General features: G+C 40.6%; 1 protein-coding gene across 1 annotated transcript; it reads left to right on the forward strand.

The window, feature by feature from the left end:
- The first annotated feature begins 836 nt into the window (after window positions 1-836).
- Window positions 837-13,285, forward strand: LOC148824454 (protein FAM78A-like). Its single transcript, XM_088926152.1, has 2 exons — window positions 837-1,141; window positions 12,748-13,285. Exons 1-2 carry the CDS (start codon window positions 837-839, stop codon window positions 13,283-13,285), a joined length of 843 nt encoding a protein of 280 aa, XP_088782278.1.
- The last annotated feature ends 13,090 nt before the right edge of the window (window positions 13,286-26,375 follow it).

Here is a 26,375-nt window from a genome sequence, read left to right on the forward strand (position 1 = left end):
GTAGTTTAAAGGAAAGCGTGGCTGCAGCTCTTGGTGTAACTGTTGATCGCGAACCTGAACTCATCTGGGACATGTTTGCAGGTCTGTATAGAAACCACTGATGTCTGCTCTTCTTCTCTGCTGCAATGGACTATTCTATGGCTATAAGAAACGGAAACCTGCTTCAGAGAAGTAGTGTAAGCTGTTTGTATATTTATTAAAAAATGCTATTGATAACTAGATTATTATTATTATTATTATTATTATTATTATAATATTACAAAGCTGGACCTCCTTATCTTCCCAGTATAGAAATACTGATTTGGCATAAAACGTGCAGTAAGTTTCTTATACAGAACATGTGCCGGGAGTGGATATTTTTCAAGACTGGTAAAAAATTTGAAACTGCAACAGGATATCTAACCATCGCGATAACGCTAGGCTATGTGCCATAAAGACCTTCAGTTAAGACCCACACGTCCCGATCAAAACGTAGGCGAGACATCGATAACCACCTAACCTACCGCTTTGCTCTCTTGCCGACACACCCGCTCCTCTCAATGCATTTAAGCGCCGCTCATCCTCCTCGCTTAGTATTGCGTTTGACTTTTGATCTTCCCTTACTGTTCATTTAGAGTGTCTTCTTGTTTTCGGACCCCTTTTTGTATTTTTATTTGCGGCTTTGTGTAACATTCAAACTTGTCTGTTTTTTCCGAAATCACTACCGAGGAAGTTCCTGGTTATTGTTCTGTCTACTGAACCCGCATAGGATCTATCCTTCGGTTTAGGAAGACTGACCGTAACACCTTCTTTAAAAAAAAAAATTCTTTCCTTGAGTGGAGACAAAATCAGTGACTATGTTTTCCATGCGTCTGTTACCGTTCTTGGGAGTTCTAGTGATATTCAATGCAATAGGCTCTAGCCAGAGTTTTCCCAAAAGTTTCCGTGAAAGCATTGCCGTTCTTGAAGTGGATCCCACCATAGACTCAAATCCCACCAGCATCTACGAATCCTTCTCTGCTCTGCGGTACATAACCCCATATTTCCGAGCTTCGGCCCGGGTACTGGTGCCGCCCATCGCTGCTGAGGAGACCTGGACCGTGGGCTGGATTCAAGCGTGCAAGCACATGCAGTTTTACAATGAATACGGGGATGAAGGAACGTAAGTACCGCATTAGCAAGCGAACTGATGTTCACATTATATATATACAGTATACAATGGCTTATTGGGGCTATCTACTAGACTTCAGTAGTCACTTTTGACTTTCTACATCCTGTATAAATTGGTGAAGAGACGCAAGTCTGATAACATTATTCTATAGTTCAGGTGGGTAGCTGCGTCAGCATGCGTAAGGTGCAAAGGGACAAGTAATACTTTTATTCCATGCTGAAAAAAGAAATTAAACACAACGTTTCGGCTTTACAAAACGAAGAAACCAAACCGGTTGAACACAGCAAACCCAATCTGTTTTCACAAGTTGCTTGCACTTCTTGCCGCAGGCGAAATAAAAGCTGCTGAGCTAAATAAGGAAAGCTGTAACTATTACGACTGCTCACTGTTCCTTGGGCTGTGACAGGAGATCACACATTCAATTATTATTATTGAGAGACAGGCTCACTGTCTGTTCCTCAGGCTGGAACAGGAGATCACACACTGTATTATTATTATTATTATTATTATTATTATTATTGAGAGACAAGCTCACTGTCTGTTCCTCAGGCTGTGACAGGAGATCACACACTGGATTATTATTACTGAGAGAGAGGCTCACTGTCTGTTCCTCAGGCTGGGACAGGAGATCACACACTGTATTATTATTATTGAGAGACAGGCTCACTGTCTGTTCATCAGGCTGGGACAGGAGGTCACACACTGGATTATTATTATTGAGAGACAGGCTCACTGTTCCTCAGGCTGGGACAGGAGATCACACACTGGATTATTATTATTGAGAGACAGGCTCACTGTCTGTTCCTCAGGCTGGGACAGGAGATCACACGCTGGATAATTATTATTGAGAGACAGGCTCACTGTTCCTCAGGCTGGGACAGGAGATTCACAGCCGAAACGTTGTGTTTTCCGTCTTTTCCATTATTCTTTTCAGCATGTAATAAATGTATTACTTGTTCCTTAACATTAGTCTGTGCCTTATGTTGATTGAATGTAGACAGTAAGGAGTGAATTAAACAGGCAGTTATGCTCTACCTTACTTCAAACCCCTCTTACCCACTTTTGAAACTTCAGAAGTTTCTAGTTTCTGCAAGGCAGCGGAGGAAACGCGCTCTGGTGTTCCTGTGTGGTTTAACAGTACGCGGAAGCAAGGTGCGTTAAGTATCAACAGAAGCGACCTTTTAGGTTTATACCTAATGACGAAGTGCAGGGAGGTGCAATAGCTCAGGGAAATACTGGATGAATCAGTGGCAGAGGTGGCATGTGAGCTGGGAAATCCTTGTTGACAACCTATTTCCATTAACCATTGCACAATTGCAATTTATTTAAATGGGGATTTTGTGTAGGGAGTTAGGAGAGCATACTATAGGGAATGCTGGCTAGCAAATGAGTCTTGGGTTTGATTCCAGCATCAGGTGCTTTCTGTGTGGAGTCTGCATAGTGCATGCTGTATATTACATTTTCTTCTGCACCAGTTTTCTCCCATAGTCCACTGACACGATGCTGTCCAGATTAATTGGCGTCTCTAAATCATGCCACATGTGGGAGTGTGGCATGACAAATTAGTGGCTCGTCATGGGCTGGGATGCACCATCATTATGGGATGCATCCTGTCTGCCAGGTTAGACTCTGCCTCTCTGCTCACGTTAAAACAGAATATCAACCAGAAAAGACACAGCCCAGCATTACTGACAGGTGTTTCAGTGACACTATCTAGAGTGGTTCACTGATGTTCAGTGGGAAAGTGAGATGAAGTCACTGTATCTACAAATCCAGAGCCACATAAATCAATGCCTCTTGTTTGACATGTTTTTGTTCTTTGACGCTAAGCATTTCTGATGACAACCAGTATTTGCAGTCACAGGCTAGTCAGCCATTTGGCCATATCACTCTGCAACTCACAACTGGCAGCCCACTGGAGCTCAGCAGGTGTGAGCCTAGTCAGTACCTGGATGGGAGACCTCCTGGGAAAAACTAAGGTTGCTGCTGGAAGAGGTGTTAGTGGGGCCAGCAGGGGGTGCTTACCCTGTGGTCCATGTGGGTCCTAATGCCCCAGTATAGTGACAGGGACACTGTACTGTAAACAGGTGCCGTCCTTCGGATGAGATGTAAAACCGAGGTCCTGACTCTCTATGGTCATTAAAAATCCCAGGGTGCTTCTCGAAAAGTGTAGGGGTATAACCCCGGTGTCCTGGTCAAATTTCCCATTGGCCCTTGCCAATCATGGCCTCCTAATAATCCCCATCTATGAATTGGCTTCATTACTGTGCTCTCCTCCTCACTGATAGCTGATGTGTGGTGAGCGTTCTGGCGCACTATGGCTGCCATCGCATCATCCAGGTGGATGCGGTCCATTGGTGGTTGCAGAGGGGAGTCCCCATTACCTGTAAAGCGCTTTGAGTGGAGTGTCCAGAAAAGCGTTAGCAATTATTATAATTATTATTATTATTCAACTTATAAGAAATACAGCAAAAGACATTATTCTTTTTTCCTTCTTGTAATTTGCCCGTGCAGGCAGAAATTGACCTTTTCAAGCAAGGCCTATGTACAAAAAATTATACCCAAGTATTTGGTCATCCAAGAGCTGCTTTCCTCCTTTGAGGTAGATCATTAATTTGTGGCTGTGTGGGAGAAAAAGTTAAGTAGCAAGGGATAAGTAACCAGGCACCACATTTAGAATGTTTACTTTACAATTGTAATATAAATTGTACACAGAAATAAAGCAGAATGATCAAATCCAGGGCAGCATGGTGGACTCCAGGGTCTAAGGTTCAGTTCCTGGGGTGCTGTCTGCGTGGAGTTTGTATGTTCTCCCCATGTTCACATGGGTTTACTCCCACAGTCCAAAGACATGCTGGTTGATAAATTGGCCTCTGGGAAATTGGCCCTGGTGTGAGTGTGTGTGTTTGTGTCTGTCTGCGCTGTGATGGACTGGCGTCCTGTCCGGGGCGTGTCCTGCCTTGCACTCTCTGCACTGTGTCCCCCACTTCCCTGAATTCTACGTCTAGTGGATAGTATTTGCAGCCCTGTATTTAGTCTTAACTGTGAGGTTAATGTTAACATGGCTCAGTATGGAAGAGCCCAGCTTCACTGTTTGTATAACCTTCTTCCAAACTTCCAGCACAGCACAGCACAGCACAGCGCCCCTAGAACCCCAAGCTGGCAGTGCTACTTGAGTTATTGCAGTGTTCTTGTGTTATCGGCTAATTCACAAGTGGTGCACATTTCTTTTGCTGAGTCCTAAATTAAAAAGTTTCATGTGTCAAGACAGCAAACTTTTTGGTTTCACTTTTAGATTTAGTGTAACTATCAGTATGATCAGCTTAAATAAAGGTGAGGTTAATTAGCATTTAGCATGTTCATACTATGCAATATTTATACATACAGTATATATAATAGAAGTATAGAGTTGCATTCTAATATATTTTTACACATCTTAAGAAATAAAATGGCTGGATTTATTTGTATCTGTTTTTATTTTTGAAAGCTTTCTTTCCTCAGTAACTTCCAGTACCTCTTGCTTTGCTGAAGAGTATGAGATTATCTGGTATTTTATATCCTCAGTGAACTGTCTAAGGGATCACTAACAGGTAGTATATTAATCCTACGTGTGCTGTTATTTTCATAACTGCTGTTATGAAATGGTGCTGTTCTTTCACCATTCATAGTTGCCTGTGAATGTTTGCCTTTATTTCAATCATGATCTTTAGCCAGGAACTACTGTAGCTACATGACTGGAACATGTTCTGGTTGTATTTGAAGGTAAAATAACTGAACTCTAATGACTGTGAAGTGGACCTATCAAAACATGTTCAAAACTGGTATTATTGGGGGGGGGGAAATTAATGTATCATTTGATGTTTAGTTTCTTAATCAAAACTAATTGCATTCGTCCTACGCCATGACACAGCCATGGTCAGCTAGATTGAGATGTTTGCAAACTGCTCTAATGAGCTCAGCAATGGTTTCTGGATTAGTACCAAATGAAGGTTAGAGAATTGCTGTGGAGAAAGTGACAAGGTCTATATTAAAATGCCTGAAACAGTGGCACAAGTCAAGATGTGAATATTCTCAGAAATTTCACATTTCCCAGCAGAGTACTTGTTAACACGGTTCTTAATAGATTCAGCACCAGTAGCCTGGACTCCAATTTCCCTCTGGAGAAACCCTTTTGTGTCTCTGAAATGAAGAGTGACAGGGAAGGGATTGAGAGAAATGAGAAAGAAGAAGACGCAAATACAAAGAGACACACATTTAATCTTTTGTTTTCATGTACCTGTAATAAAAAAGGAAATGCTGCTACAGTACATATTCAATCAGTGCTTACTGTAAAGATGTACACAAATGTGTTCTGCCGTACAGTAATCTTTTTATGACCAGGTTGCAGCTTAACCTTCTCTAAATAGTCATATGCAATGTCACTACTACTAGTGACACTGTGCACACTACACATTGCATTTATAGGATTTGCTGACACTCTCATTTTGGTATACTGTATAAGGAGCTTCTTGTATTCAATGTCCAAGTCCAGGGAACAAATTATTGTCAAAACAGCACTTACCCAGTCCTGCAGTGTTTTGATGCCAGTTAAGATAGGACAGTTTGTCCAAGAGCATGGACAGTGTCAGTTTCAGTTTGGGTGAGCCACTTATCTGACTGACCAGGACAAAGACACTTGTCCAGTCGTCTGTGGTTTGTTTGTTGGGTTTCAAATTAGTGTATTTTCAGCTCAGTGCTCAGCAGTGACCCTGTGACTTGTCTGTAAACATCCAGTATCTCAATCAATGTTTCTCAAATGCACAACAATACAGTGTGCAGCAGTAATTGCTGGCAATGAAATGCCTTTTCTACGAGGGGGGGGGGGTCATAAAAATGACTAAATTAAAGTAGCATAGAATATGAATAAGATGAACTCCAACAAAACTCAATATAAATAGAGCTGTTATGTGTCCAGGGTGTATGCAATACATTATGTCCAAGTAGTGCAGTACACCAAATACAAAGAAATACAATGAAAACTGTACGGTATATCCATGCAGCCATTACAGTGATTTTCTGAAGCTGCAGGTTGGCTATTTAGCAGTCTTGAATGCTTTGATACTAGGATGACTGGGGTCTTGAGAATGGACCTGGACTTCTTAAGACATCTAGCTGAGAAGATTTCATGGATGTCTGGTACCTTACAGCCGGTAATGAGCTGCGCTGACTTCTGCACCCTCTGTGGTATTTGGTGCAGTGCGATTTCAGGTGGAACAGTTTCCATACCAGGCAGTGATGCAGCCAATCAGGATACTCTCAATAGTGCACCTGCAGAAGCTGGCCTGGATATGTGATGGCATTCTGAACATCTTTAGCCTGCGGACAAAGAATAGGCTCTGCCGTGCTGTTTTGACCACGATGTTGGTGTGGTGGGTCCAGGTAAAGTCCTCTGAGATGTTAACTCCCAGGAACTTAAAACTGCTGACCCTCTCCACTGCAGTCCCATTGATATAAATAGGTATGTGATCTCCCTATTGGTTCCTATAATCCACAATAATTTCCTTAGTCTTACTGATGCTCAGAGAGAGGTTGTTCTCCTGGCACCATGCTGCCAGGGTTTTAACCTCCTCCCTGTACGCAGACTCTTCACCATCTGTGATCAGGCCGATGGCTGTTGTATCATCTGCAAACTTGATGATGGAGTTGAGTTATGCCTGACGACACAATCATGAGTAAATAAGGAGTAGAGGAGAGGGCTAAGCACACAGCCATGGGGGGGCTCCAGTTTTTAGAGTCTGGGTAGAGCATAGAAAGTTCGTGAACCCTTTAGAATTTTCTGAATTTCTACATACATTTGTAAATTTATGTAAAGCATAGGTTCACATACTTTTTCTGACAGACATTTCATGTTGGATCATTTTGATCAATAAATGAATGAAAAAGTATATCCTTTTGTGTGTTATTTGTTTTATTGGGTTCTCTTTGTATATTTTTATGGCTTAGATGAAGATCTCATCACATTTTAGGTCAGAATTATGCAGAAATTCAGAAAATTCTAACGGGTTCACAAACTTTCTAGCAGCACTGTATGTTGGTGCCCACCCTCACCACCTGTGGACATCAAGAAGTCTAGGATCCAGTTACAGAGGGAGATGTTCAGTCCCAGGTCCTGGACCTTGATGACGAGCTTTGAGGGCACTATGGTATTGAATGCTGAGCTGTAATCAACAAACAGCATTCTCACATATGTTCCTTTCTTATCCCCTTGTGAGAGGGCAGTATGGAGGGCAGTGGCTATAGCATCCTCTGTTGACCTGTTCTGGCGATACGCAAATACTAATGGGTCTAGTGTATCAGGCAGTGAGGTGATGAATGCTTTGACCAACCACTCGAAGCACTTGATAATTGATGTAAGTGCAACGGGGCGGTAGTCATTTAGGCACCTGACTCTGTTTCTTAGGAACGGGGACAATGGTGCCTTTCTTAAAGCAGGAAGGAACTATGTACTGAGCTAGAGAAAGATTGAGTCTGTCTGAGAAGACATCTGCCAACTTGTCTGCACATGACTTCAGAACATGGCCAGGGCCAGGAGCCTTGTGTGGATTGGTCTTTTTATAAACTTTGCACACATCTGCTCTGGCTATGATCAGTGGGTGTTCGCCCTGGATTTCTGGAATCCTCCTGGCTGGATCTGCGTTACTGACTTCAAACCAAGCATAGAATGAATTTAACTCATCAGGAAGAGACGCAGACTGTGCGATAAAGCTGGGTTGCGTTTTGTAGTCTGTAATGGTGCATATACCACTTCACATGTTCCGTGTGTTGCAGCTGTGATAATATAACTAATTTAACTCTATAGTTGTATTTAGCTCTTTTGATGGCTTTCCCGAGGTCGTATCTGGATTTTTTTTGTATATATCCATTTCGCTAGATTTGAAAGCGGCTGTCCTAGCTTTAAGTTTGGCATGTATCTTTCCATTTACCCATGGTTTTTGATTTGGGTATGTGTGAACAATAATCCTGGGAACCATGTCTTCAATGCATTTATTGATGTAGCCAGTAACATAGTCTGCATACAGATTGATATTATTTCTGGCAGTTTTGCGGAAGATCTGCCAGTCAGTCGTGGCAAAACGATGATTTAATATAAGATCTGATTCATCCAACCAACGTTGAATGGTTCTTAACACTGGCCTCTCCCGTTTAAGCTTCTGCTTGTAAATGGGAAGTAGCAGAATGGAGGCGTGATCGGATTTGCTGAAAGGAGGTCGGGGGAGGGCTTTGTAACCATCCTGGAAGGGAGTGTAAACATTGTTCAATGTGTTTGTTCTGCATGTTGGGCAGTCGATGTGTCGATGTAGATTAGGTATTGTTTTCTTCAAGTTTGCACCGTTGAAATCGCCCGCTATGATGAATGCCCCATCAGGATGTGTATTCTCGTGTCTGTTAAGGAGACAGTGTAGTTCATCCAGTGCCCTTGTGTAATTTGCCTGCTGAGGAATATACACCACTGTGAGAACTACCAATGTGAACTCCCTTGGGAGATAGAAAGGGCGACATTTTATTGTCAAATGTTGAAGATGTATAGAGCATGATGTTGAAATAATCTCCACGTTTGTGCACCAGGAATTGTTTAGCATGATGCATACCCCGCCGCCTTTGCTCTTACCCGAATCCGTTCTTCTGTCCTGACGGTGAATAGAAAATCCTCCCGGGAGGATAGCAGAGTCCGGAACAGATGGGTCAAGCCAAGTTTTGGTAAGAGCCAGCACGTTGCAGTTCTTGATGTCCCATTGGAAAGAAAGCCTTGCTTTCAGTTCATCCAGCTTATTGTAATTGAACATTAGCAAGAAGTATACTCGGGAGCTGGGCATGATTGCTGCGCTGCCTCAGTCTTACCAGAACGCCTGCCCGTTTACCCCTCTTCCTACGACGCCGTCTTCTTCCCAGTACAGGTACAGGTGAGACACCACAGTCCATAGTCAGCAGAAATTATTGGTGTAGATTTAACTTTGTCAGTATTTGATCTTATGTCCATAAGTGTTTGTTGGTCATATCTAATCACCGAGCAAACAGTATGTGCAGTTAGCAGTACGAAAAACAACAAAAAGAAATAAACAAGGACGAATGGATGCTCGCAGGACACTTGCAGGATGCCAGCCTTCACTGTCGGTGCCATCTTACTCGCCATTTTACATCTTACTTGTCAGATGCACTAATTTATGTCGTAATGAGCCATATCCATTGGCTAGGTCCAGCCATAGTACTGTTAGTTCCCTATTCCTTTTTTTGCTTCCTTTCTGCACTAATATATCCATGTACTTGTTCAGCAGCATGTAGTCAGTAAGTCATCTTGCCACAATTGCCAGAAAGATCTTTCCTTCCACATTCAGCAAAGATATAGTTCTAAACTGTCCTATGCCCTGGGCATTCTCCTGCTTTGGTATGAAACATCCCTCCACTACATGCCAATCTGCCTCTTCTCAATACAACCCTTAGAAGCCTCCATAGCACTCTTGTTACTTTTAGACAGTATTTGCACACTTGACCCAGGTACTGAGGATGATCTTGCTTTCCTGATGATGCTGGTCATTTCCTTCAGTCTCCTGCATATCAAAAACATCCATTGGATCATCAGATTTCAATCTGTCAGCAGCTGTGAGAGCCGTGTCAGTCCCCCAGGCAGTGGTGACTCCATTGGTATCTGTGGGGCCTGTGAAGTGAAAAATAGCAGATAACTCTGACAAGCACAGGTTCCTGCAAGGTTGCTGGGTTTTATCTTTCCTGTGCTGGTTTTAGGAGCTGCTGTAAACACAGGCCTGTTAAACTATGGAGAATCTAAATTGGAGGAGGGGGGGATTTAAAAGAAAATAATTGACAATTTTAATTTTTTTTTGGGGGGGGGTGGGGATTACAGAATGTGCAACAACTTCTAAGTGGCACAGTGGTTAGCATTACAGCATCTCTGAGTTCAATTCTTAGGGTGTATATAGAGTTGTATCTTCTAATGAACATGGGGAGGGTTTTTTCCCAAAGTCCAAAGACATACTGGTGGATTAGTTGCCTTCTGGGGAAAATTGGCCCTCGTGTGAGTGTGTGTGTGTGTGTGTGTGTGTGTGTGTGTGTGTGTTTGTCTGTGTGATGGACTGGTGTCCCATCTAAGGTGTATCCTGCCTTGTGCATTAGGCTCCCCTGCAATTCTGAATTGGATGAAGCAGTTATAATATGTGTGGATAGATGATGGATTTACTTTTCAAAAAAGTTAATGGGCATATCTGAACAAATCTTGCCACATCTGAATAACTGGTACTGCGGAGTTTTCCAAAGAGGATGTAGGACTTGTGTGATACCAGTGCGATCCTCTGTTTATTTTTAACAAAAACAGATGCATGGGATATTAAGAATGAGTATGACTTCTGTCAGTTAAAGCCAATACAGGTCAAACAGGTGTATATATACAGTGGTGTGAAAAAGTGTTTGCCCCCTTCCTGGTTTCTTATTTTTTTAGCATGTTTGTCACACTGAAATGTTTCAGATCATCAAACAAATTGAAATATTAGATAAAGATAACACAAGTAAACACAAAATGCAGTTTTTAAATGAAGGTTTTTATTATTAAGGGAAAAAAATCCAAACCTACATGGCCCTGTGTGAAAAAGTGATTGCCCCCCCTGTTAAAACATAAATCAACTGTGGTTTATCACATCTTTGGAAAGCTGAGTTCAATTTCTCTAGCCACACCCAGGCCTGATTACTGCCACACCTGTTCTCAATCAAGAAATCACTTAAATAGGACCTGCCTGACTAAGTGAAGTAGACCAAAAGATCCTCAAAAGCTAGACATCATGCTGCGATCCAAACAAATTCAGGAATGAATGAGAAACAGAGTAATTGAGATTTATCAGTCTGGAAAAGGTTATAAAGCCATTTCTAAAGCTTTGGGACTCCAGCGAACCACAGTGAGAGCCATTATCCACAAATGGCGAAAACATGGAACAGTGGTGAACCTTCCCAGGAGTGGCCGGACGACCAAAATTACCCCAAGAGCGCAGCGATGACTCATCCAAGAGGTCAGAAAAAAACCCACAACAACATCCAAAGAACTGCAGGCTTCACTTGCCTCAGTTAAGGTCAGTGTTCATGACTCCACCATAAGAAAGAGACTGGGCAAAAATGGCCTGCATGGCAGAGTTCCAAGATGAAAACCACTGCTGAGCAAAAAGAACATAAAGGCTTGTCTCAGTTTTGCCAGAAAACATCTTGATGATCCCCAAGACTTTTGGGAAAATACTCTGTGGACTGACGAGACAAAAGTTGAACTTTTTGGAAGGTGTGTGTCCCATTACATCTGGCGTAAACGTAACACAGCATTTCAGAAAAGGAACATCATACCAACAGTAAAATATGGTGGTGGTAAATGGAACCATGAGTTCTGCTGTCTACCAAAAAATCCTGAAGGAGAATGTCCGGCCATCTGTTCGTGACCTCAAGCTGAAGCGCACTTGGGTTCTGCAGCAGGACAATGATCCAAAACACACCAGCAAGTCCACCTCTGAATGGCTTAAGAAAAACAAAATGAAGACTTTGGAGTGGCCTAGTCAAAGTCCTGACCTGAATCCGATTGAGATGTTGTGGCATGACCTTAAAAAAGCGGTTAAGGCTCGAAAACCCTCCAATGTGGCTGAATTACAACAATTCTGCAAAGATGAGTGGGCCAAAATTCCTCCACAGTGCTGTAAAAGACTCATTGCCAGTTATCGCAAACACTTGATTGCAGTTGTTGCTGCAAAGGGTGGCCCAACCAGTAATTATGTTCAGGGGGCAATCACTTTTTCACACAGGGCCATGTAGGTTTGGATTTGTTTTTTCCCTTCATAATAAAAACCTTCATTTAAAAACTGCATTTTGTGTTATCTTTGTCTAATATTTCAATTTGTTTGATTATCTGAAACATTTCAGTGTGACAAACATGCAAAAAAATAAGAAATCAGGAAGGGGGCAAACACTTTTTCACACCACTGTGTATATATTTTTATTTTACTGCTGGAAAATTCTTCCTTAGTTTTAATTATGTGCATTGCTGTGCAAAAGCCTTGGATATTTTAGACAAATTCAGGAATTACCATATGTTATGAGCATCATCAATTGGTACAAGCCACCATTAATGTTTTCAACTACTCTAATCATTTTGACTATTTTTCCTACAGTTCAGTTTGTGTGAGTTTTTGATCCATAAGTGATCAGAATCTTCAACAATATGATCTCAGGAACTCAAAGTAATGATGACCCAATTAGAAACATTATAGTAGCTAATCAATCATATTTACTAATCAAATCTAACTCTTTGCCAGGTGTTCCTTGTCAAGAATCACTTATACTTTGTCAGTAACAATGACAAGTCCCATTTCTTCCCCTGAATATGTTGGTGATGCAAAAAATATGCTTTTTACAGTACAAGATAAGGAACTGTCTAGATTGTTTCAAATAAAAAGGCTAAAACTGCTGTAGAAGCCACCATAGACTTGTGTGTTACTATAAAGGGGGAAAGTGTCAAACTTGCACTGTTGCTGTGTTACATGTTGATGTGCTGATCTATTAATTGGTGTGTTTTGTTTTAGGTCTAGCTGGGAGATCCCTGATTTAAGGGATGGTAAAATTCAAGCAATAAGTGACTCTGATGGGGTGAACTACCCCTGGTATGGCAATAAGAAAGAGATCTACATCTTCACCGGCCCCACCACGAAGGACACAGAGTTCAACGTCAGCATGGACGACAATTTCAACCCCAGTGTGTCCTGGGGCGTGCCCATGAGCAACAGCAACCAGCCCCAGCTGACCAATATCCACAGGGACCAGAGCTTCATCACCTGGCTGGTGGCCATCAACCAGGCCAGCAGGGAGCACTTCATCCTGAAGACCATCAAGTGGAGGATGCAGCTGCAGATCGAGATCGACCCCGGCAAACCCCTGGGCCAGCGTGCCAAGCTGCTGGAGCCCACCGCCCAGGAGCAGCCCCAGATCCTGGCCAGGAACGAGCCCATCCCGCCCAACGCCATGGCGAAGCCCAATGCCAACGACGCGCAGGTCCTGATGTGGAGGCCAGAAACCGGGAAGCCTGTGGTTGTTATACCTCCAAACTATAGGGCAGTATATTGATGAAAGGAACCCCCCCCCCAATCTTTTTTTTACATCAGAAACATGAATTAAAAAATATAACAAGATGCCCCAAGTGGCAAAGCTATGAACGTCTCCTGGACTTAACAACTGCAACCATTCTACCTTTAGCACAGTGATACCCGGCCCAGTTTAAATTAAATCATTGCAAAAATGGCTAGTATTATTTTTTGCAAGGCATTTTTTTTAACATTATATGAGAATATATACAGTAGGTGTGTGTGTCTATACAAATTTGCACATCTTGTTTCCTGGGATAGGAAGGGTGGGAGAATTGTTTTTTCAAACAGGAAAAAAATAATAAAGAAGGTAGTCCCCTAATTGAGTAGTCACATTAGAAGCTCAAAAAAAAACTATGATCTGAGTATTTATACTATGCAGTAATTTTGTACCTAAAAGAACCTGAAACTCCAACTGTACTGTTGTAGAAAAAAGAGGCACAGTGCAGTTCAGTGAAGGATTGAAAGAGGTTTATTAATAATGAAGAGGCCTCCCCAAGATCAGACTGTCAGAGTAATCCTATCTGATTTGCTTGCCATTGTTCAAAAGCACCCTTTTATACCGTTATAATCATCTCCTCTATGTACCTAACATGGTATTGGAGAAGAACATATTTTATGATCAATATGTTAAGGGCTAACCGTTGATCCATGCTACAGACTTTCATATATGCAACACAACAGTCTGCTTGTTCAGCGTATGTGTCAGATTCTTTTTTTGCAACAACAGGTGTTTGTACAGTGTGTCCTTCGCACAAGAAATTCTTGCATGTAGGGCAAATCTTACACAGAAATCCTATAAAGAAATCAAAATACTACACACACCCCTCTTGTTCCTTGGACATTTTATTAAATGGTACAATGGAACAACTTATATAATACATGAATGATTCGTTTTAGCTGATGCTATTTGTAAAGTTTTTGTTTTAGTGATCTTTTTTTAATTTATCGAGTTGACATTTGCAACATATACTCATTAATGATCCTGTAAATATACAGATAGATGCCATTGCAGACCCCAACTGTGCTATATTCCACCATTAATATTTATATGTAGTGCCACTGTGAGAAGCTCCCAGGATCTGTGCTTCCATACGCATCAAGTCAACCACCAACGCTACTTTATGAACCTGCACCTCAGCTTTACTTGGGTACTGTGCAGCTATTGACATTGCTTTATCAACAGCCTGTTGCATGTGGGCAAGAACACTGCTTTCTTCATGGTGTATGTTCTCCCACCATGGGCTAAATTTGAGCAAAGACAGTGTTTGTCCGGCAATGTCCCATGTGGAAAGCATCTGTTAACTGTATGCAGAAGTGTGCTTTTCTGGTCACAATAGATCCCCATATATATAGGTTTCTCTGTCAGACATGATATACCATTGACAGCAGTGACACCCGAAGAATGCTCCACAGCCAAAACTTGCTTCCTTTCTTCTCTTTTCAGCATGGAATAAACCTACTACTTGTGGTACACCATTGCATGGCTGACATTTGTATTGCTTGTGAGGTTCCCAACAGGGATGCAATTCTAGAAATAAATTTAGAATTGTAATATAAAGGCTGTAAAGTATTACAACTGCATATAATATAATGGTGAGTTTCAGTACAGCAATCAGTTGTAGTAAGCAGTGTCATGCTTTCTGTTTACTATAGATCTTCTCTTACCTTGAGTCATTACTTGATCTTTATTTGGAATCTAATATGGAATATATCTTTATATGGAATCGCCAAACTCTCAAAATGCCTTACTTTCTTGTATCTATGCTTATGTGAGGAAATGTGAGGAAACACTAAGAAAAATTTAACTGTAGTAGTGTCACCTCATGTAGTGGGTTTTGTTGTAATTTTGTCAAGTTAATTCATTTTTGTCAGTGAACCATTGTAAGCCTAATTTTTTAAAGCATTTCCAATAGTGTATTTAGGTACTACTCCTTATCTGATATCCAATAATTCACTATTGACTGCATTTAATAGATCTCTAGCAAAATTTTCACATGAATAATTGTATTTTTCACTATACCTTGACCTAATGTATTCACTATTTCTACTAAAGCTTTACAGCATGCAAGAAATAATTTTCTCCATTATCTGCTAAACCCAGACCTTGCAATGCCTGCTGAGCATATGCCTAGTTAGCACATGCTTCTGTATTTGCAATTTTCCAAGAAATTAGAGCCAAATTTGAACTTCCAAAGAGACCTCCAATATCTCCAAACAAACTTTTTTTTTCCCCGAGCACTTCTTGGTGCAATTTAAGTTTGATATAATTGGGTCATCTATAATTAGTGTGGATATTGCTACACTTTGTTTAAACAAAAGACGAAAGATGAAGAAAGATGTATGCGGGAGATGAGAAAACAAGAAGCCAAAAACCAGGATGCCATAATCCGTAGTCAAAAAGTATCAAGTTAAAAAAAACAGGAAGTCAATCCAAAAGACCAATCCGAAAACAAGATCCAAAACCGAAGTCGAGTCAGCAAACCAGAAGTCTAGAATAACCAAGAAGCAATCAAGATAGCAAAAGGCTCTGAATTGTATCACGAGAAGTTCAAGCAAATACTGAGCAGGGAGATGAGAGTGAGGCAGGTTAAAGTACCCAGGAGTAGGGGTGTTTCTGATTTTTTTTTTCACTGTAATGCGGAGAGGTGTGTGTCAGGTCCTCATTGGGCAAGTTGTAACAGATATGCTTTGTTGCAGCCATTGTAAAGTACTGGTTTTGTTTCTACAATTGATTACATTTTTTTTATATTGCAATACAACATTAGCTAAAACATAAGTTACCTCTAAAGTAATGATTTTAACATCATGCAACATTGCTTCCCTAAGAAGTCCATCTGTTGGTGGTGTCATCAATGTTGGACATATTGTTAGTTTTTTATAGCCACAGGCTGTTGGATTGAAACATTGTTTATATTCACAGTGTTTCCTCTGGATAACATTGATACATTTAATTGAATAATATTGTCCATCGAGTCCATTTGTCCATAAAAAAGGTTTCAAATTAGTCCATCTGGATGTAATTAAAATCAGTACTAATTCATACTCTGGGTCCTTAGGATGCTCCTAGTATATGTTTTGATGCACATAATGAGTCCAGTTTCATTTCTATAAAGAGCGGTTATTAGCCAACTGTCATAAGTTCCATTGTGTATTCTGAGTTTGGATAAATTGGATGATAATCTTTTCAGATATGGTCTATATTATCACCATGTTATACATTGTCGTACTTTACTTGGATTCAAACTGGATTTAACTTGTACGGCATTCCTGGTTTTTCCAGCTTCACCTGAATCATATTTTTACCTGGTGAACAGACCTTCTCCATTCACCATCTGCCCTCCCTATTAAGTGTATATATTGGCCATTGTTAATGCACTAACTCTTCGAGGTCTGTCCCATGGTAATCTGTAAAATCTACATATGTTATATTCTGGATCCTGGTATATTGGAACACCATTTCCTGTCCTGTTAATAGAAATAAAAGAAAAATGATTAGTATTCATTGTTTAGTATTATCTTTGTCTTGATTTCCATTCAGAAAAGGTTTCACTTGCATCCAATAGAACCATTGTGCATTACCTTTTCCTGAAACTGATACACTTGTATCTCTTTTTCTTGTGGTTTTATTGAATGTGGCACTGCTGCAAGTAAGTGTTTTACACACTAAGCAGGCCTTCTGACCTTTCCAAGCCTTGCTTTGGGTTTTGTGAAGGAGGTTTCATGAAAATGCTACAGGCGTGCCAAAATCATTTTCAAACTTGAAGCTAACTTTACCCCGGTATGAAGATCTTCCTATGTTATATGTGTATCTGTTACTGTGTGAAAGAATTAAATGCTTTTGATTTCAACCATTAATTTCAATGGCTACTGACATTTGCTCTGCATTGAATAATCAACACACCACACCGTGATAGGCACTGGACTCCTGGTCACCACATAATTATAAGCCAGCTACCTCTTCAAATTGACGACAGCAGGTCTATTTGGTATCTGTCCCCGACTTGCTTAGTCAAGAAAGCATGAAACTCTTAAGTTGAGGGTTGTAGGTTCAAGCCCCATGTTGGGTGCAGTGTATGTCATTATCTTACAAAAGATCTTTAATTACCTTAGTAGTACCTAGCACTTTACACCTTAATGGTACCTAGCACTAAATGGGAATGCATATATTTGGTCCAGTTAAAGATTATCAAGAAGCAAATTTCTTTCCTTGCTTGAGTAAATGAATCAAGGACTCTGCTTTCAACGTATTTTCATTGGACACTAGGACACAGATAAACGCAGTGAATATCATGCCACATTATCGTCTGAAACTGCATGATCAAAACACTGCTCATTATTGCGACCATTATTGGTATCTTGGCTCCTCTCTATTTTTTATACAGTAGAGTTTCTTTAAAAAACACATGCCTGTCAGAAGGCCAAGAAATTGCATGGCGAATAAGAAGATTTACTAGTATTCTAATAAAATAAATATTGTGAATACAAAAATTCATGTGTAAAAGTGTCACTTTGACTTTACAGGTAACACGTTCAATATGAAAACCAGAAAGTCAGCAGCCATATCACCCTGCAACTCCCAACTGCCAACCCACTAAAGCTAAGCAGGTGTGAGCCTGGTCAGTACCTGGATGGGAGACCTCCTAGGAAAAACTAAGGTTGCTGCTGGAAGAGGTGTTAGTGGGGCCAGCAGGGGGTACTCACCCAGTATAGTGCCTAATGCCCCAGTATAGTGATGGGGACACTATGCTATAAACAGGGATATAAATGAGATATAAACTTGAAAAGAGCTTCCCATTTACCCCAGGGGTGTAAATTTCCCCTTGGCCTTTACCTAATAATCTATGAATTGGCTCTATTGCTCTGCTTTCCTCCCTACTGAGAGCTGGTGTGGGGTGTATGTTCTGGTGCACTATGTAAAGTGCTTTGAAGGGAGTGTCCAGAAAAGCACTATAATAAGTGTAAGCAATTAACCGCCCTGGAAAATATCGGAAAACAATGACTTATCTCACTATTCGCACCAGGCGCTCGGACACAGACACAGACTAAGGAAATTAATGAAGAAGAGGAGTGATATCATTGCTGCTGGCTGTTTAGTTTAATAATTATTCATAATTAATTATAAAATATTCATAAAATAAAATAATTATTATTATTCATAATAATAATTATTAATAATAACTATTATAATAATAAGAGGGAAAACAGGGACGTTTCGCGTGTGAGGTGAACGTGATAACCACCGCGCTACGGAAACGACAGTACACCCTACCCCCAGAGCAGGATAGGAGACTCCACATTCTACAGCTCTCTAGCATTAGAGGAGTTCCGGCTAGAGAAATGGGGACAATCTTCTCTTCAGGATGTGGAAATATTTTCCCGAGAGTCCTATTTTCGAAGGTCAACACTCTTTGCCAGTCACACCTCCCCACCACGCGCAATGTATCTCTCTTAACACACTAAGACGATCGTTATTATACTTTTTTTTGCACTCCGCATGCTGCTCTTCGGGGCTTTTATCTGCACTGAGCTGCTCATTTGAGATCCAGAAGGCAACACAGACGCGCTCCTATACCAAGCGTCGAACCCGGACCGCCTGGGTGAAAATCAGGAGACCTAAGCACTAAACCGTACTGACAGCTTTTGAAAAGGAGCTCTGTAATATTCACAAATACTAAGACAAGGTATAAATACTCCAACCGGGGTAAAGTTAGCTCGAAGTTCGAAAACGATTTTGGCACGCCTGTAGCGCTTTCACGAAACCTCTTAGAGTTGCGAGAATGCTTGTTTTGTGTATAAAATACATTGTGGATGCTTTCTCAGCCTTTACTTTTTCGTTTTTATGACATTTTTTTGACCAAGCACGAATATTCTGTTGTCCATATCTCCGCAATGGAAGCACAGAACGCCGTCAAACCAAATGCATTTTAAAGACCACGACTTGTGGATATTTCCACACCCTTTACATCAAACTATCAGCTAATTATCTAGGTGGGTCGACTTCATGGCTCAATAGCATTTCAAATACAACAGCCACACTGCTGAAACCAAGTGTTTTACACACCACACAGGTGAAGATGACCCACCTATCCCAGTGTATTACTTGTAGTGTTATCTTCAGAAAATCCTAAAAAATATAAAGAAAGGTTCCACAACCCAAAACAAAGCTGGGAAAAGGCAGAGGACCTGCTTAGTGTGCAAAACACTTGCAGCATTGTGGGTGCTGTGGTTTAAATGCTATTGGTTTGTGAACAGAATACCCCTATCCCAGTGCATTGTGCCACATTAAATAAAAGCACGAGAAAAAGAGATTCAGAACACAAAGCTGTGTCAGTGTTCTGTGTAAAACGTCGGTTTGAACATCATGGGAGCTGCTTTTAATAAGCTGCTGAGAAAAGAATATTTTAATCTTCCTGCTGTCAGTAGTATTGTGAATATAGTTGACCCTTACCTGAATGAAAACAGGATGTAAAGGAAGGGTTTCAGAAATCAAACAAAGCTTTATTCCCGTGCTTACAGTCTGGGTAATGGGAGACTGCGCTGTTCTGCTTCCTATGGTCATATACGGGTTTTTCGCATGAAGCCGTATTGAACAGTACTTCTCGCGTTGTGAACGTGTGCACACAGCGGTCCCCCGGGTTCCAGTTCGTGCGTAATTACGCATCGATGAAATACCGGAGGTTTAAAAAAAGATAATTAGCTCACTGATAGTTTGATGTAAAGGGTGTGGAAATATCCACAAGTCGTGGTCTTTAAAATGCTTTTGGTTTGAAGGCGTTCTGTGCTTCCATTGCGGAGATATGGACAAAAGAATATTCGTGCTTGGTCAAAAAAATGTCATAAAACCGAAAAAGTAAAGGCTGAGAAATCATCCACAATGTATTTTATACACAAAGCAAGTGTTTTTGTAACTCTAAGAGATTTCGTGAAAGCGCTACAGGCGTGCCAAAATCGTTTTCGAACTTCAAGCTAACTTTACCCCGGTAGAAAAAGGTACATATGAACAGACTGTAGCTGCCTTAGACGCTTACTTTACACCGCGGAGAAATGTGGTTTTGGAACGGCATAAATTTAGGCAGAGAAGTCTCAGGACGAATCTGTTGATGCTTTTGTGACTGCACTAAGATAACTGGCTAAATCGTGTGACTTTGGAGTATTGGAAACTGACGTGTTAAGAGATCAACTTGTGGAAAAATGTGCACGTAAGAGACTATAAATTGCTGCAGGAGGAAGGCTGACTTTAGAAAGAGCTCTTACAGTCGCTAGAATTCATGAAGCAGCTCAAGCAGAATCAAGAATGCTTTCTGACCACAGTGACAAAGTGACACTGAACGGGGCGCTCGCTCATACTTTACAAACAAAAGCCGAGCAGCAGGACGCAGTCATGCTAGAGATATAGAAGAACATGGGACGGCTGACATTACATGTTACAGGTGCGGACTAACAACGCACAAAGCAGATGAATGCGGAGCGCGAACAGCAAAATGTCTACACTGTAAGAAAACAGGACATTATGCACGAGTGTGTAGAAAGAAAGACGGTTCCCATGAGGAAAAGAAATTTAATACAAATAAGGAAGGGACAAAACTGCGAGCAGTTCAAGAACCTTCTTCAGACTCAGATGAATTTGTTAATTCCATTGACCCTGAAGGTAAAGAAACTGTTCGAATAAATGGCCAAGAGATAAAAATGGTGATAGATACAGGAAGTCAAATAAACTTCATTGGAGTAGAACTTTTAAAGAAAGTGTTTGCACACAGAACTAAACTTCAGCAGACTAAGAAGAAATTTTATACCTATGCACAAATTAGTCCACTTAAGTGTGTTGGCTACTTTGAGGCACAGCTGAAATGGCAGAAAAATGTAATAAAGCACAAAGTCTATGTAGTTGAAGGAAATGTAGAAGCCTTGTTGGGAAGAAAAGCATGTTTTGACCTGAAGATTCTGAATGTAGGAGACACTCAATGCGGTTGACCAGTCTTCAGAGAGGTTTAAGCGCTTAGCACAGGAATATGAATCACTCTTTAAAGGTTTAGGACAGATCAAGGGTTACAGTCACAAGGTTACAGCAGATGAGAAAGTTTTGCCAGTAGCTCAAAGTCTGAGACGAGTACCCTATCCAATGATAAAAGCTGTTAGTCAAGATGTTAGATAAAATGTTGGATGATGGAATTATTGAAGACGTGAATGAAGGTGCAGAATGGATCTCAAATATTCTGATAATACCTAAAAAAGACACCAAGGAAGTGAGACTGTGTGTGGATCTGCGAGAAGTGAATAAAGCAGTTATCAGAGAGAGACATCCAGTACCAACGGTTGACAGCATATTGCAAGCAGTGCAAAGAGCCAAAGTTTTTGCAAAGTTAGATGCTCGAAAAGGGTTCTGGCAAGTTGAGTTGGCCCCGGAATCAAGACACCTGACTACCTTCATCATACACAGGGGTTGTTACCGTTTCAGAAAAGTTCCTTTTGGCTTGTCTAGTGCCCCAGAGGCCTATCAGAAGGCTATGGACTCGATGTTGTGTGCAATGCCTGGTGTTGTATGGTATATGGATGATGTTGTAGTACATGCGGAAAATGAAGAACAACTAGAACAGAGGCTCAGGCAAGTATTCCAAAGATTCCAAGACAGAGGCTTAACTTTAAATAAAGATAAGTGTATATTTGGCCTGCAAGAGATCGAGATACTGGGACATTTGGTCACTGCAGAAGGAATAAAACCAGACCCGAAAAAGGTGACAGCTGTTTGCAGTGCACCGAGACCTGAGAATGTTGCACTTTTGCACTCGTTCTTAGGCACTTGTGGATTTTTGATCAAATTAATTCCTAATTATACAGATATATCAGAGCCCCTTAGAAAACTAACGAGGAAAAGACAGACAGTGAAGAGTACATAGCTCTGCAAATGTTAAATTGCCTATTTTGTTTGTGTTTTCTATGTAGAAGTTACTTAGACTGCTAGAAATGAGGTGATATTTAGAAGTGACTTATGTAGAAATTTAACTAAAATTTAGTTGTTGTTAAAAAAGAGAGTTGAATAAGTGAATAGAAATGGAAGGTTTTACATAAATTTAGTTGTAATTGATAGTAAGTTTCCTGTGTGTTGATATAGAATTCTTACAATTGTATGGTAAGGTTCTTGACTTAAATAACAGTGTTAGTATTCATAGCAAAAAATATTATTTTTCACCCCCAGACATTGCTGTTGGATTACGCATTATGTGAACTTTACTGGTTTCGGTAGCTTCTGGTGAATGTAGTTTTTCCCAACTGAAACCTATTTGAAAATTATTAAAGATGCACCATGTCCCAGAATTGTTCATTGGGACTAGTATTAATAGAATTAGAAAGTACTACAAATAAAAAATTTAACCGACATATTTAAAGTGTCGGCAAGCATTAAAAGTAGAAAAAAATGGGTTAAATGATATTGTCTTTTAATTTTTAAGAATTGAGCACTAGAAAACACAGATGTTTTTCTTTGTTAGGGTATGCATATAAACAGTTAAACCTAAAATGTTTGTAATTGTGATTTTATTAAAATTAAATGCCTCTTTGGATAGCTGTGTTTCTGAGTCTCTTGTGAATGTCCAAAATCAGTTGAACTATTGTCCTTCAATTTTTCAAATTGTGCCATGGATATTTTAAATGTTCAATACTTTTCATTCTTTAGCATTTTTCTTCACATACAGATAAAAGTTCTATGTGTTCTTGTCGCTGTTATCCACGTAGATAATCTACACGAGAGCACAGGAAACAGTATAGGGCACGCAGTGAGGAGCTCACACAGCTTTCAGCTCAGTGAGGAGTTCAGAGTGAGGCCTTGCTCGCTCAACAATCTCTCAAGATATCCCGGGTGAGATTCAACAGGTGTCTTCTTCAACAGCCACAACAGTAAGAAGTCAAAAGACTCTCTCTTTCTTGCCTGAAGATGATGTTAAATTAGTTAACAAAGCTTAATGCTTAGTGAAACAACCAACGCAATTGTCCGCGTTTGTGATTATGTCACTTCTCTACTACAGCAGCGTCAATAAAAGACCCTCTGAAAGCCGTAAAGCACCTCAGTGTCAGAATTGAGACAATTTTATGATCAGGAGGGAGGGCCACAGCAATACAGCAGAAAGTACATTCAGCTTTTCCCAATGCATTCTCACATGCCATGTTCAGAGGGTGTCACGCCTGACATTTCTCCCCTAGAGGGCGCTCCACTACTCCTGTCATTAGTCCCGTGATTGTTGCCAAGTTCCCCAGGTGTACCCTGTTCTGCGTACTGCTATTTAAAGTCTAGCTCCTCCAGTCCCCAGGGCTCAATATTAGGGTACGGATGCTATTGAGCTCAGGGTCTGGAGGAACTCACCCAGTCATCCTAGGACCTCCATGTTTTGTGTGTGTTCGTGTTTTCCCCCCTCCCGGTGATTTTAACCTTGTCACATCAGAGGATGCATTAATTGTTGATGAACTCTTGGATTGTGCCCTGACCTGCCTTTGGACCTGCTCGGATTTGGATGTCATTCTTTGTCTTCCCCACTCACTGTCTCATGGACTGTCACTGTTATTTTGTGCACCATTAAATCCCTGTGTGTTATCCTGTACCATGCCTCCTGTTTTCTCCAGCTCTTGTGGCATCACATAGGGTCTTCTACAAAACCCGACACGGATTTCAGACCACGTCCGTAACAGAGGGTCATATTTAAAAAATGGTACAGTAAACTTTCCTGAAGTTCAGGATTTTGACAATTTTTAAATTGTCTCTCACACTTCGGTGTCAGAATTGTGAGACAATTTTGGGAGGCCCACAGCAATTCAGCAGAAAGTGCAATCACTATTTGCCAATGTATTCTCTCATGCCATGTTCAGTGGGTGATATTTTAAAAAATGGTACAGTAAAATTTCCTGAAGTTCAGGATTTCGATAGTCTACTACATTGTCTCTCATATCTCAGTGTCAGGATTTTGAGACATTTATAACCAGTGGGTAGGTTCACAGCAAAAAGCAGAAAGTGCCATCACCCTTTGCTCATCCTTGGTTAACCATACATTCTCATATGCCATGTTCTAAATGTCCCATTTAATACTGCTATATTAAAATTTCTTGTAAAATGCAAGAATTTGAGACTTTAATGATCAGAAGGCAAGGCCGTGGTAAATATGCAGAAAGTGCCAGTGAATTCACATTTTGCCTTTGTCTTATTTACTCGTTGTATAACATGCCAGTTTGTGTTATTGTGAGTTTTGAAAATTGGTTTTCGAAGTGTGTTTCTTACAAAAATGCAATCTGGACAGTCACTTTTTACTTACATATTCCCCTTTACTGAGGATATGTACAGTAATCCATCTGGATTAGTACATTTAAAAATTACTGTAGAGAGCCATCTACAGGCGCAAGGCGACATAACATCACAGCAGCATCATTTAAGGTGGAACGAAAAACACGAAGAAGAAGCTGGCGAATAAGAAGCCAACTTCAGCCTCGTAAACTTTTACACATCACATCATATGCGATCTTGACATTAAACAATTAGAAATCTGGAACACAACCTTGGTTCCCCGAAAAGGAAAGCTGTCTTACACTGATCCCATTCTGTATTAGGAGACCAAGGTTGTGAAGACAATCTATCGTTTCTGTTCCCCCAAGGCGTCAGCGAAGGAAAATATTACGCTAAATTTGGAAAACACAAATTTAGCCCGTATGTTTGATTTCCGCAATCCGTTTAGGCTACAATAGCCAGCTTGGAGCTTCTCCAGCAAAGATGGAGAGGAAACTCAGTTTAGTGAACTGCTGGTATATTCAGCACACCTTTCTTTATCGCCTGTCAGGATGACCAAGTGGTCTAAGGAGCTTGATTTAAGGTGTCTTTCCAGCTTACTTGGGTGTTCCAGTCTCTGAATGGAAGTGTGGGTTCAAATCCCACTCTAGAAAGCTGTGTTTTTTTCTCCCTGCATTGCTCCCCTCTTCTTATGATCACTGACAATGACAATAGAAGAAAAAACAGAAAAAACAACTTAGCAAGAAGATGATGGTCATATTTCCCACAATAGGAAAATTGTGGAGAGTTTCTTTATGTGGAGAATTTATTTTATTTGAATACAAGTAAATTTTCTCATTATGTATGTCATTTCTTATCATTCTTACATGCAAGTTTATTTTTTAGGGAATCCCTAGTGTAAAATGCACTGTAAACAAACAGGAATTATTCTTAATTTAAAAGATATTGGACTGTGGATAAAAATTCGAGACTGATGGAACAAAGCAAAAAAAAATCTGCATGTGGGTTTAAGCAAACAGGCTAAAGGGTCCCCAGACCCCACCAAAATGTGAAATTGTGTAAATCTTTATGGCCAGTCATTCTTGAGTTTAAATGGACACATTTTATTAGGGATGTCAGTTTTTGGTGTTTCAGATATTGTACATTGTATACAGCTCATTCCTCTTATTCGTCTTTGCAATTCAATATTTTATCCAAAAGGTGACCTTTTTGGAGACGTTGTAAGCCGCACTTTAATGTTTATTAATTAATACAAGTGTAAGAATTGGCACTGAAATAGACCCATAGGTGTGCAAGAGTCTTAGTGTTTGTCATTTAACTAGATCAGCACAGCAGTAACTCTCTGATTGTGATGGACTCTGAATAAATATGGCAAATTTGCTGTTCAATCTGGAAACTGAGATTCACGTTTTCATGGAGGTTTTGCTCAAATTGATCGTTTACGAAGTCTCAGAATGCTTCTGAAACAGGATATATGACTCTGAGGACGAGGAGGAGAAGACAAACTCCACAGCATCTCACAGTTTCTGTTGAGACAGGTCGTGTGGAAAATGAGATTCTGAAGTGGAGATTGCAGCTGTGGGAGAAGGAGTCGGGAGCAGGAGGAGATCAGGGACAGACACATAATCTTGGACACACGCATCTCTGTGAAGTCACTGCAGGAATAAAAGAAGAAATGGACACGTAACTGAAGCTGTCAGGTCAGTGGAGTGACTTGTATGCCATCAGTGTCTGAGTGTTTAAAAACAGTGTCTTCCTGCTGAGAATATAATGAAGAGATGCAGAATGAAGTGGGAAAGACGTGTGT

This window comes from Atractosteus spatula, chromosome 10 (genome assembly GCF_055471065.1).
Source record: "Atractosteus spatula isolate fAtrSpa1 chromosome 10, fAtrSpa1.hap1, whole genome shotgun sequence".
Taxonomy (NCBI): Eukaryota; Metazoa; Chordata; class Actinopteri; order Semionotiformes; family Lepisosteidae; genus Atractosteus; species Atractosteus spatula.

Coding starts and splice junctions, on each gene's coding strand:
- LOC148824454 (XM_088926152.1), top strand. CDS start 837: ATGTTTTCCATGCGTCTGTTACCGTTCTTGGGAGTTCTAGTGATATTC. Junction 1,142..12,747: donor GAATACGGGGATGAAGGAAC/GTAAGTACCGCA, acceptor GTTTTGTTTTAG/GTCTAGCTGGGAGATCCCTG.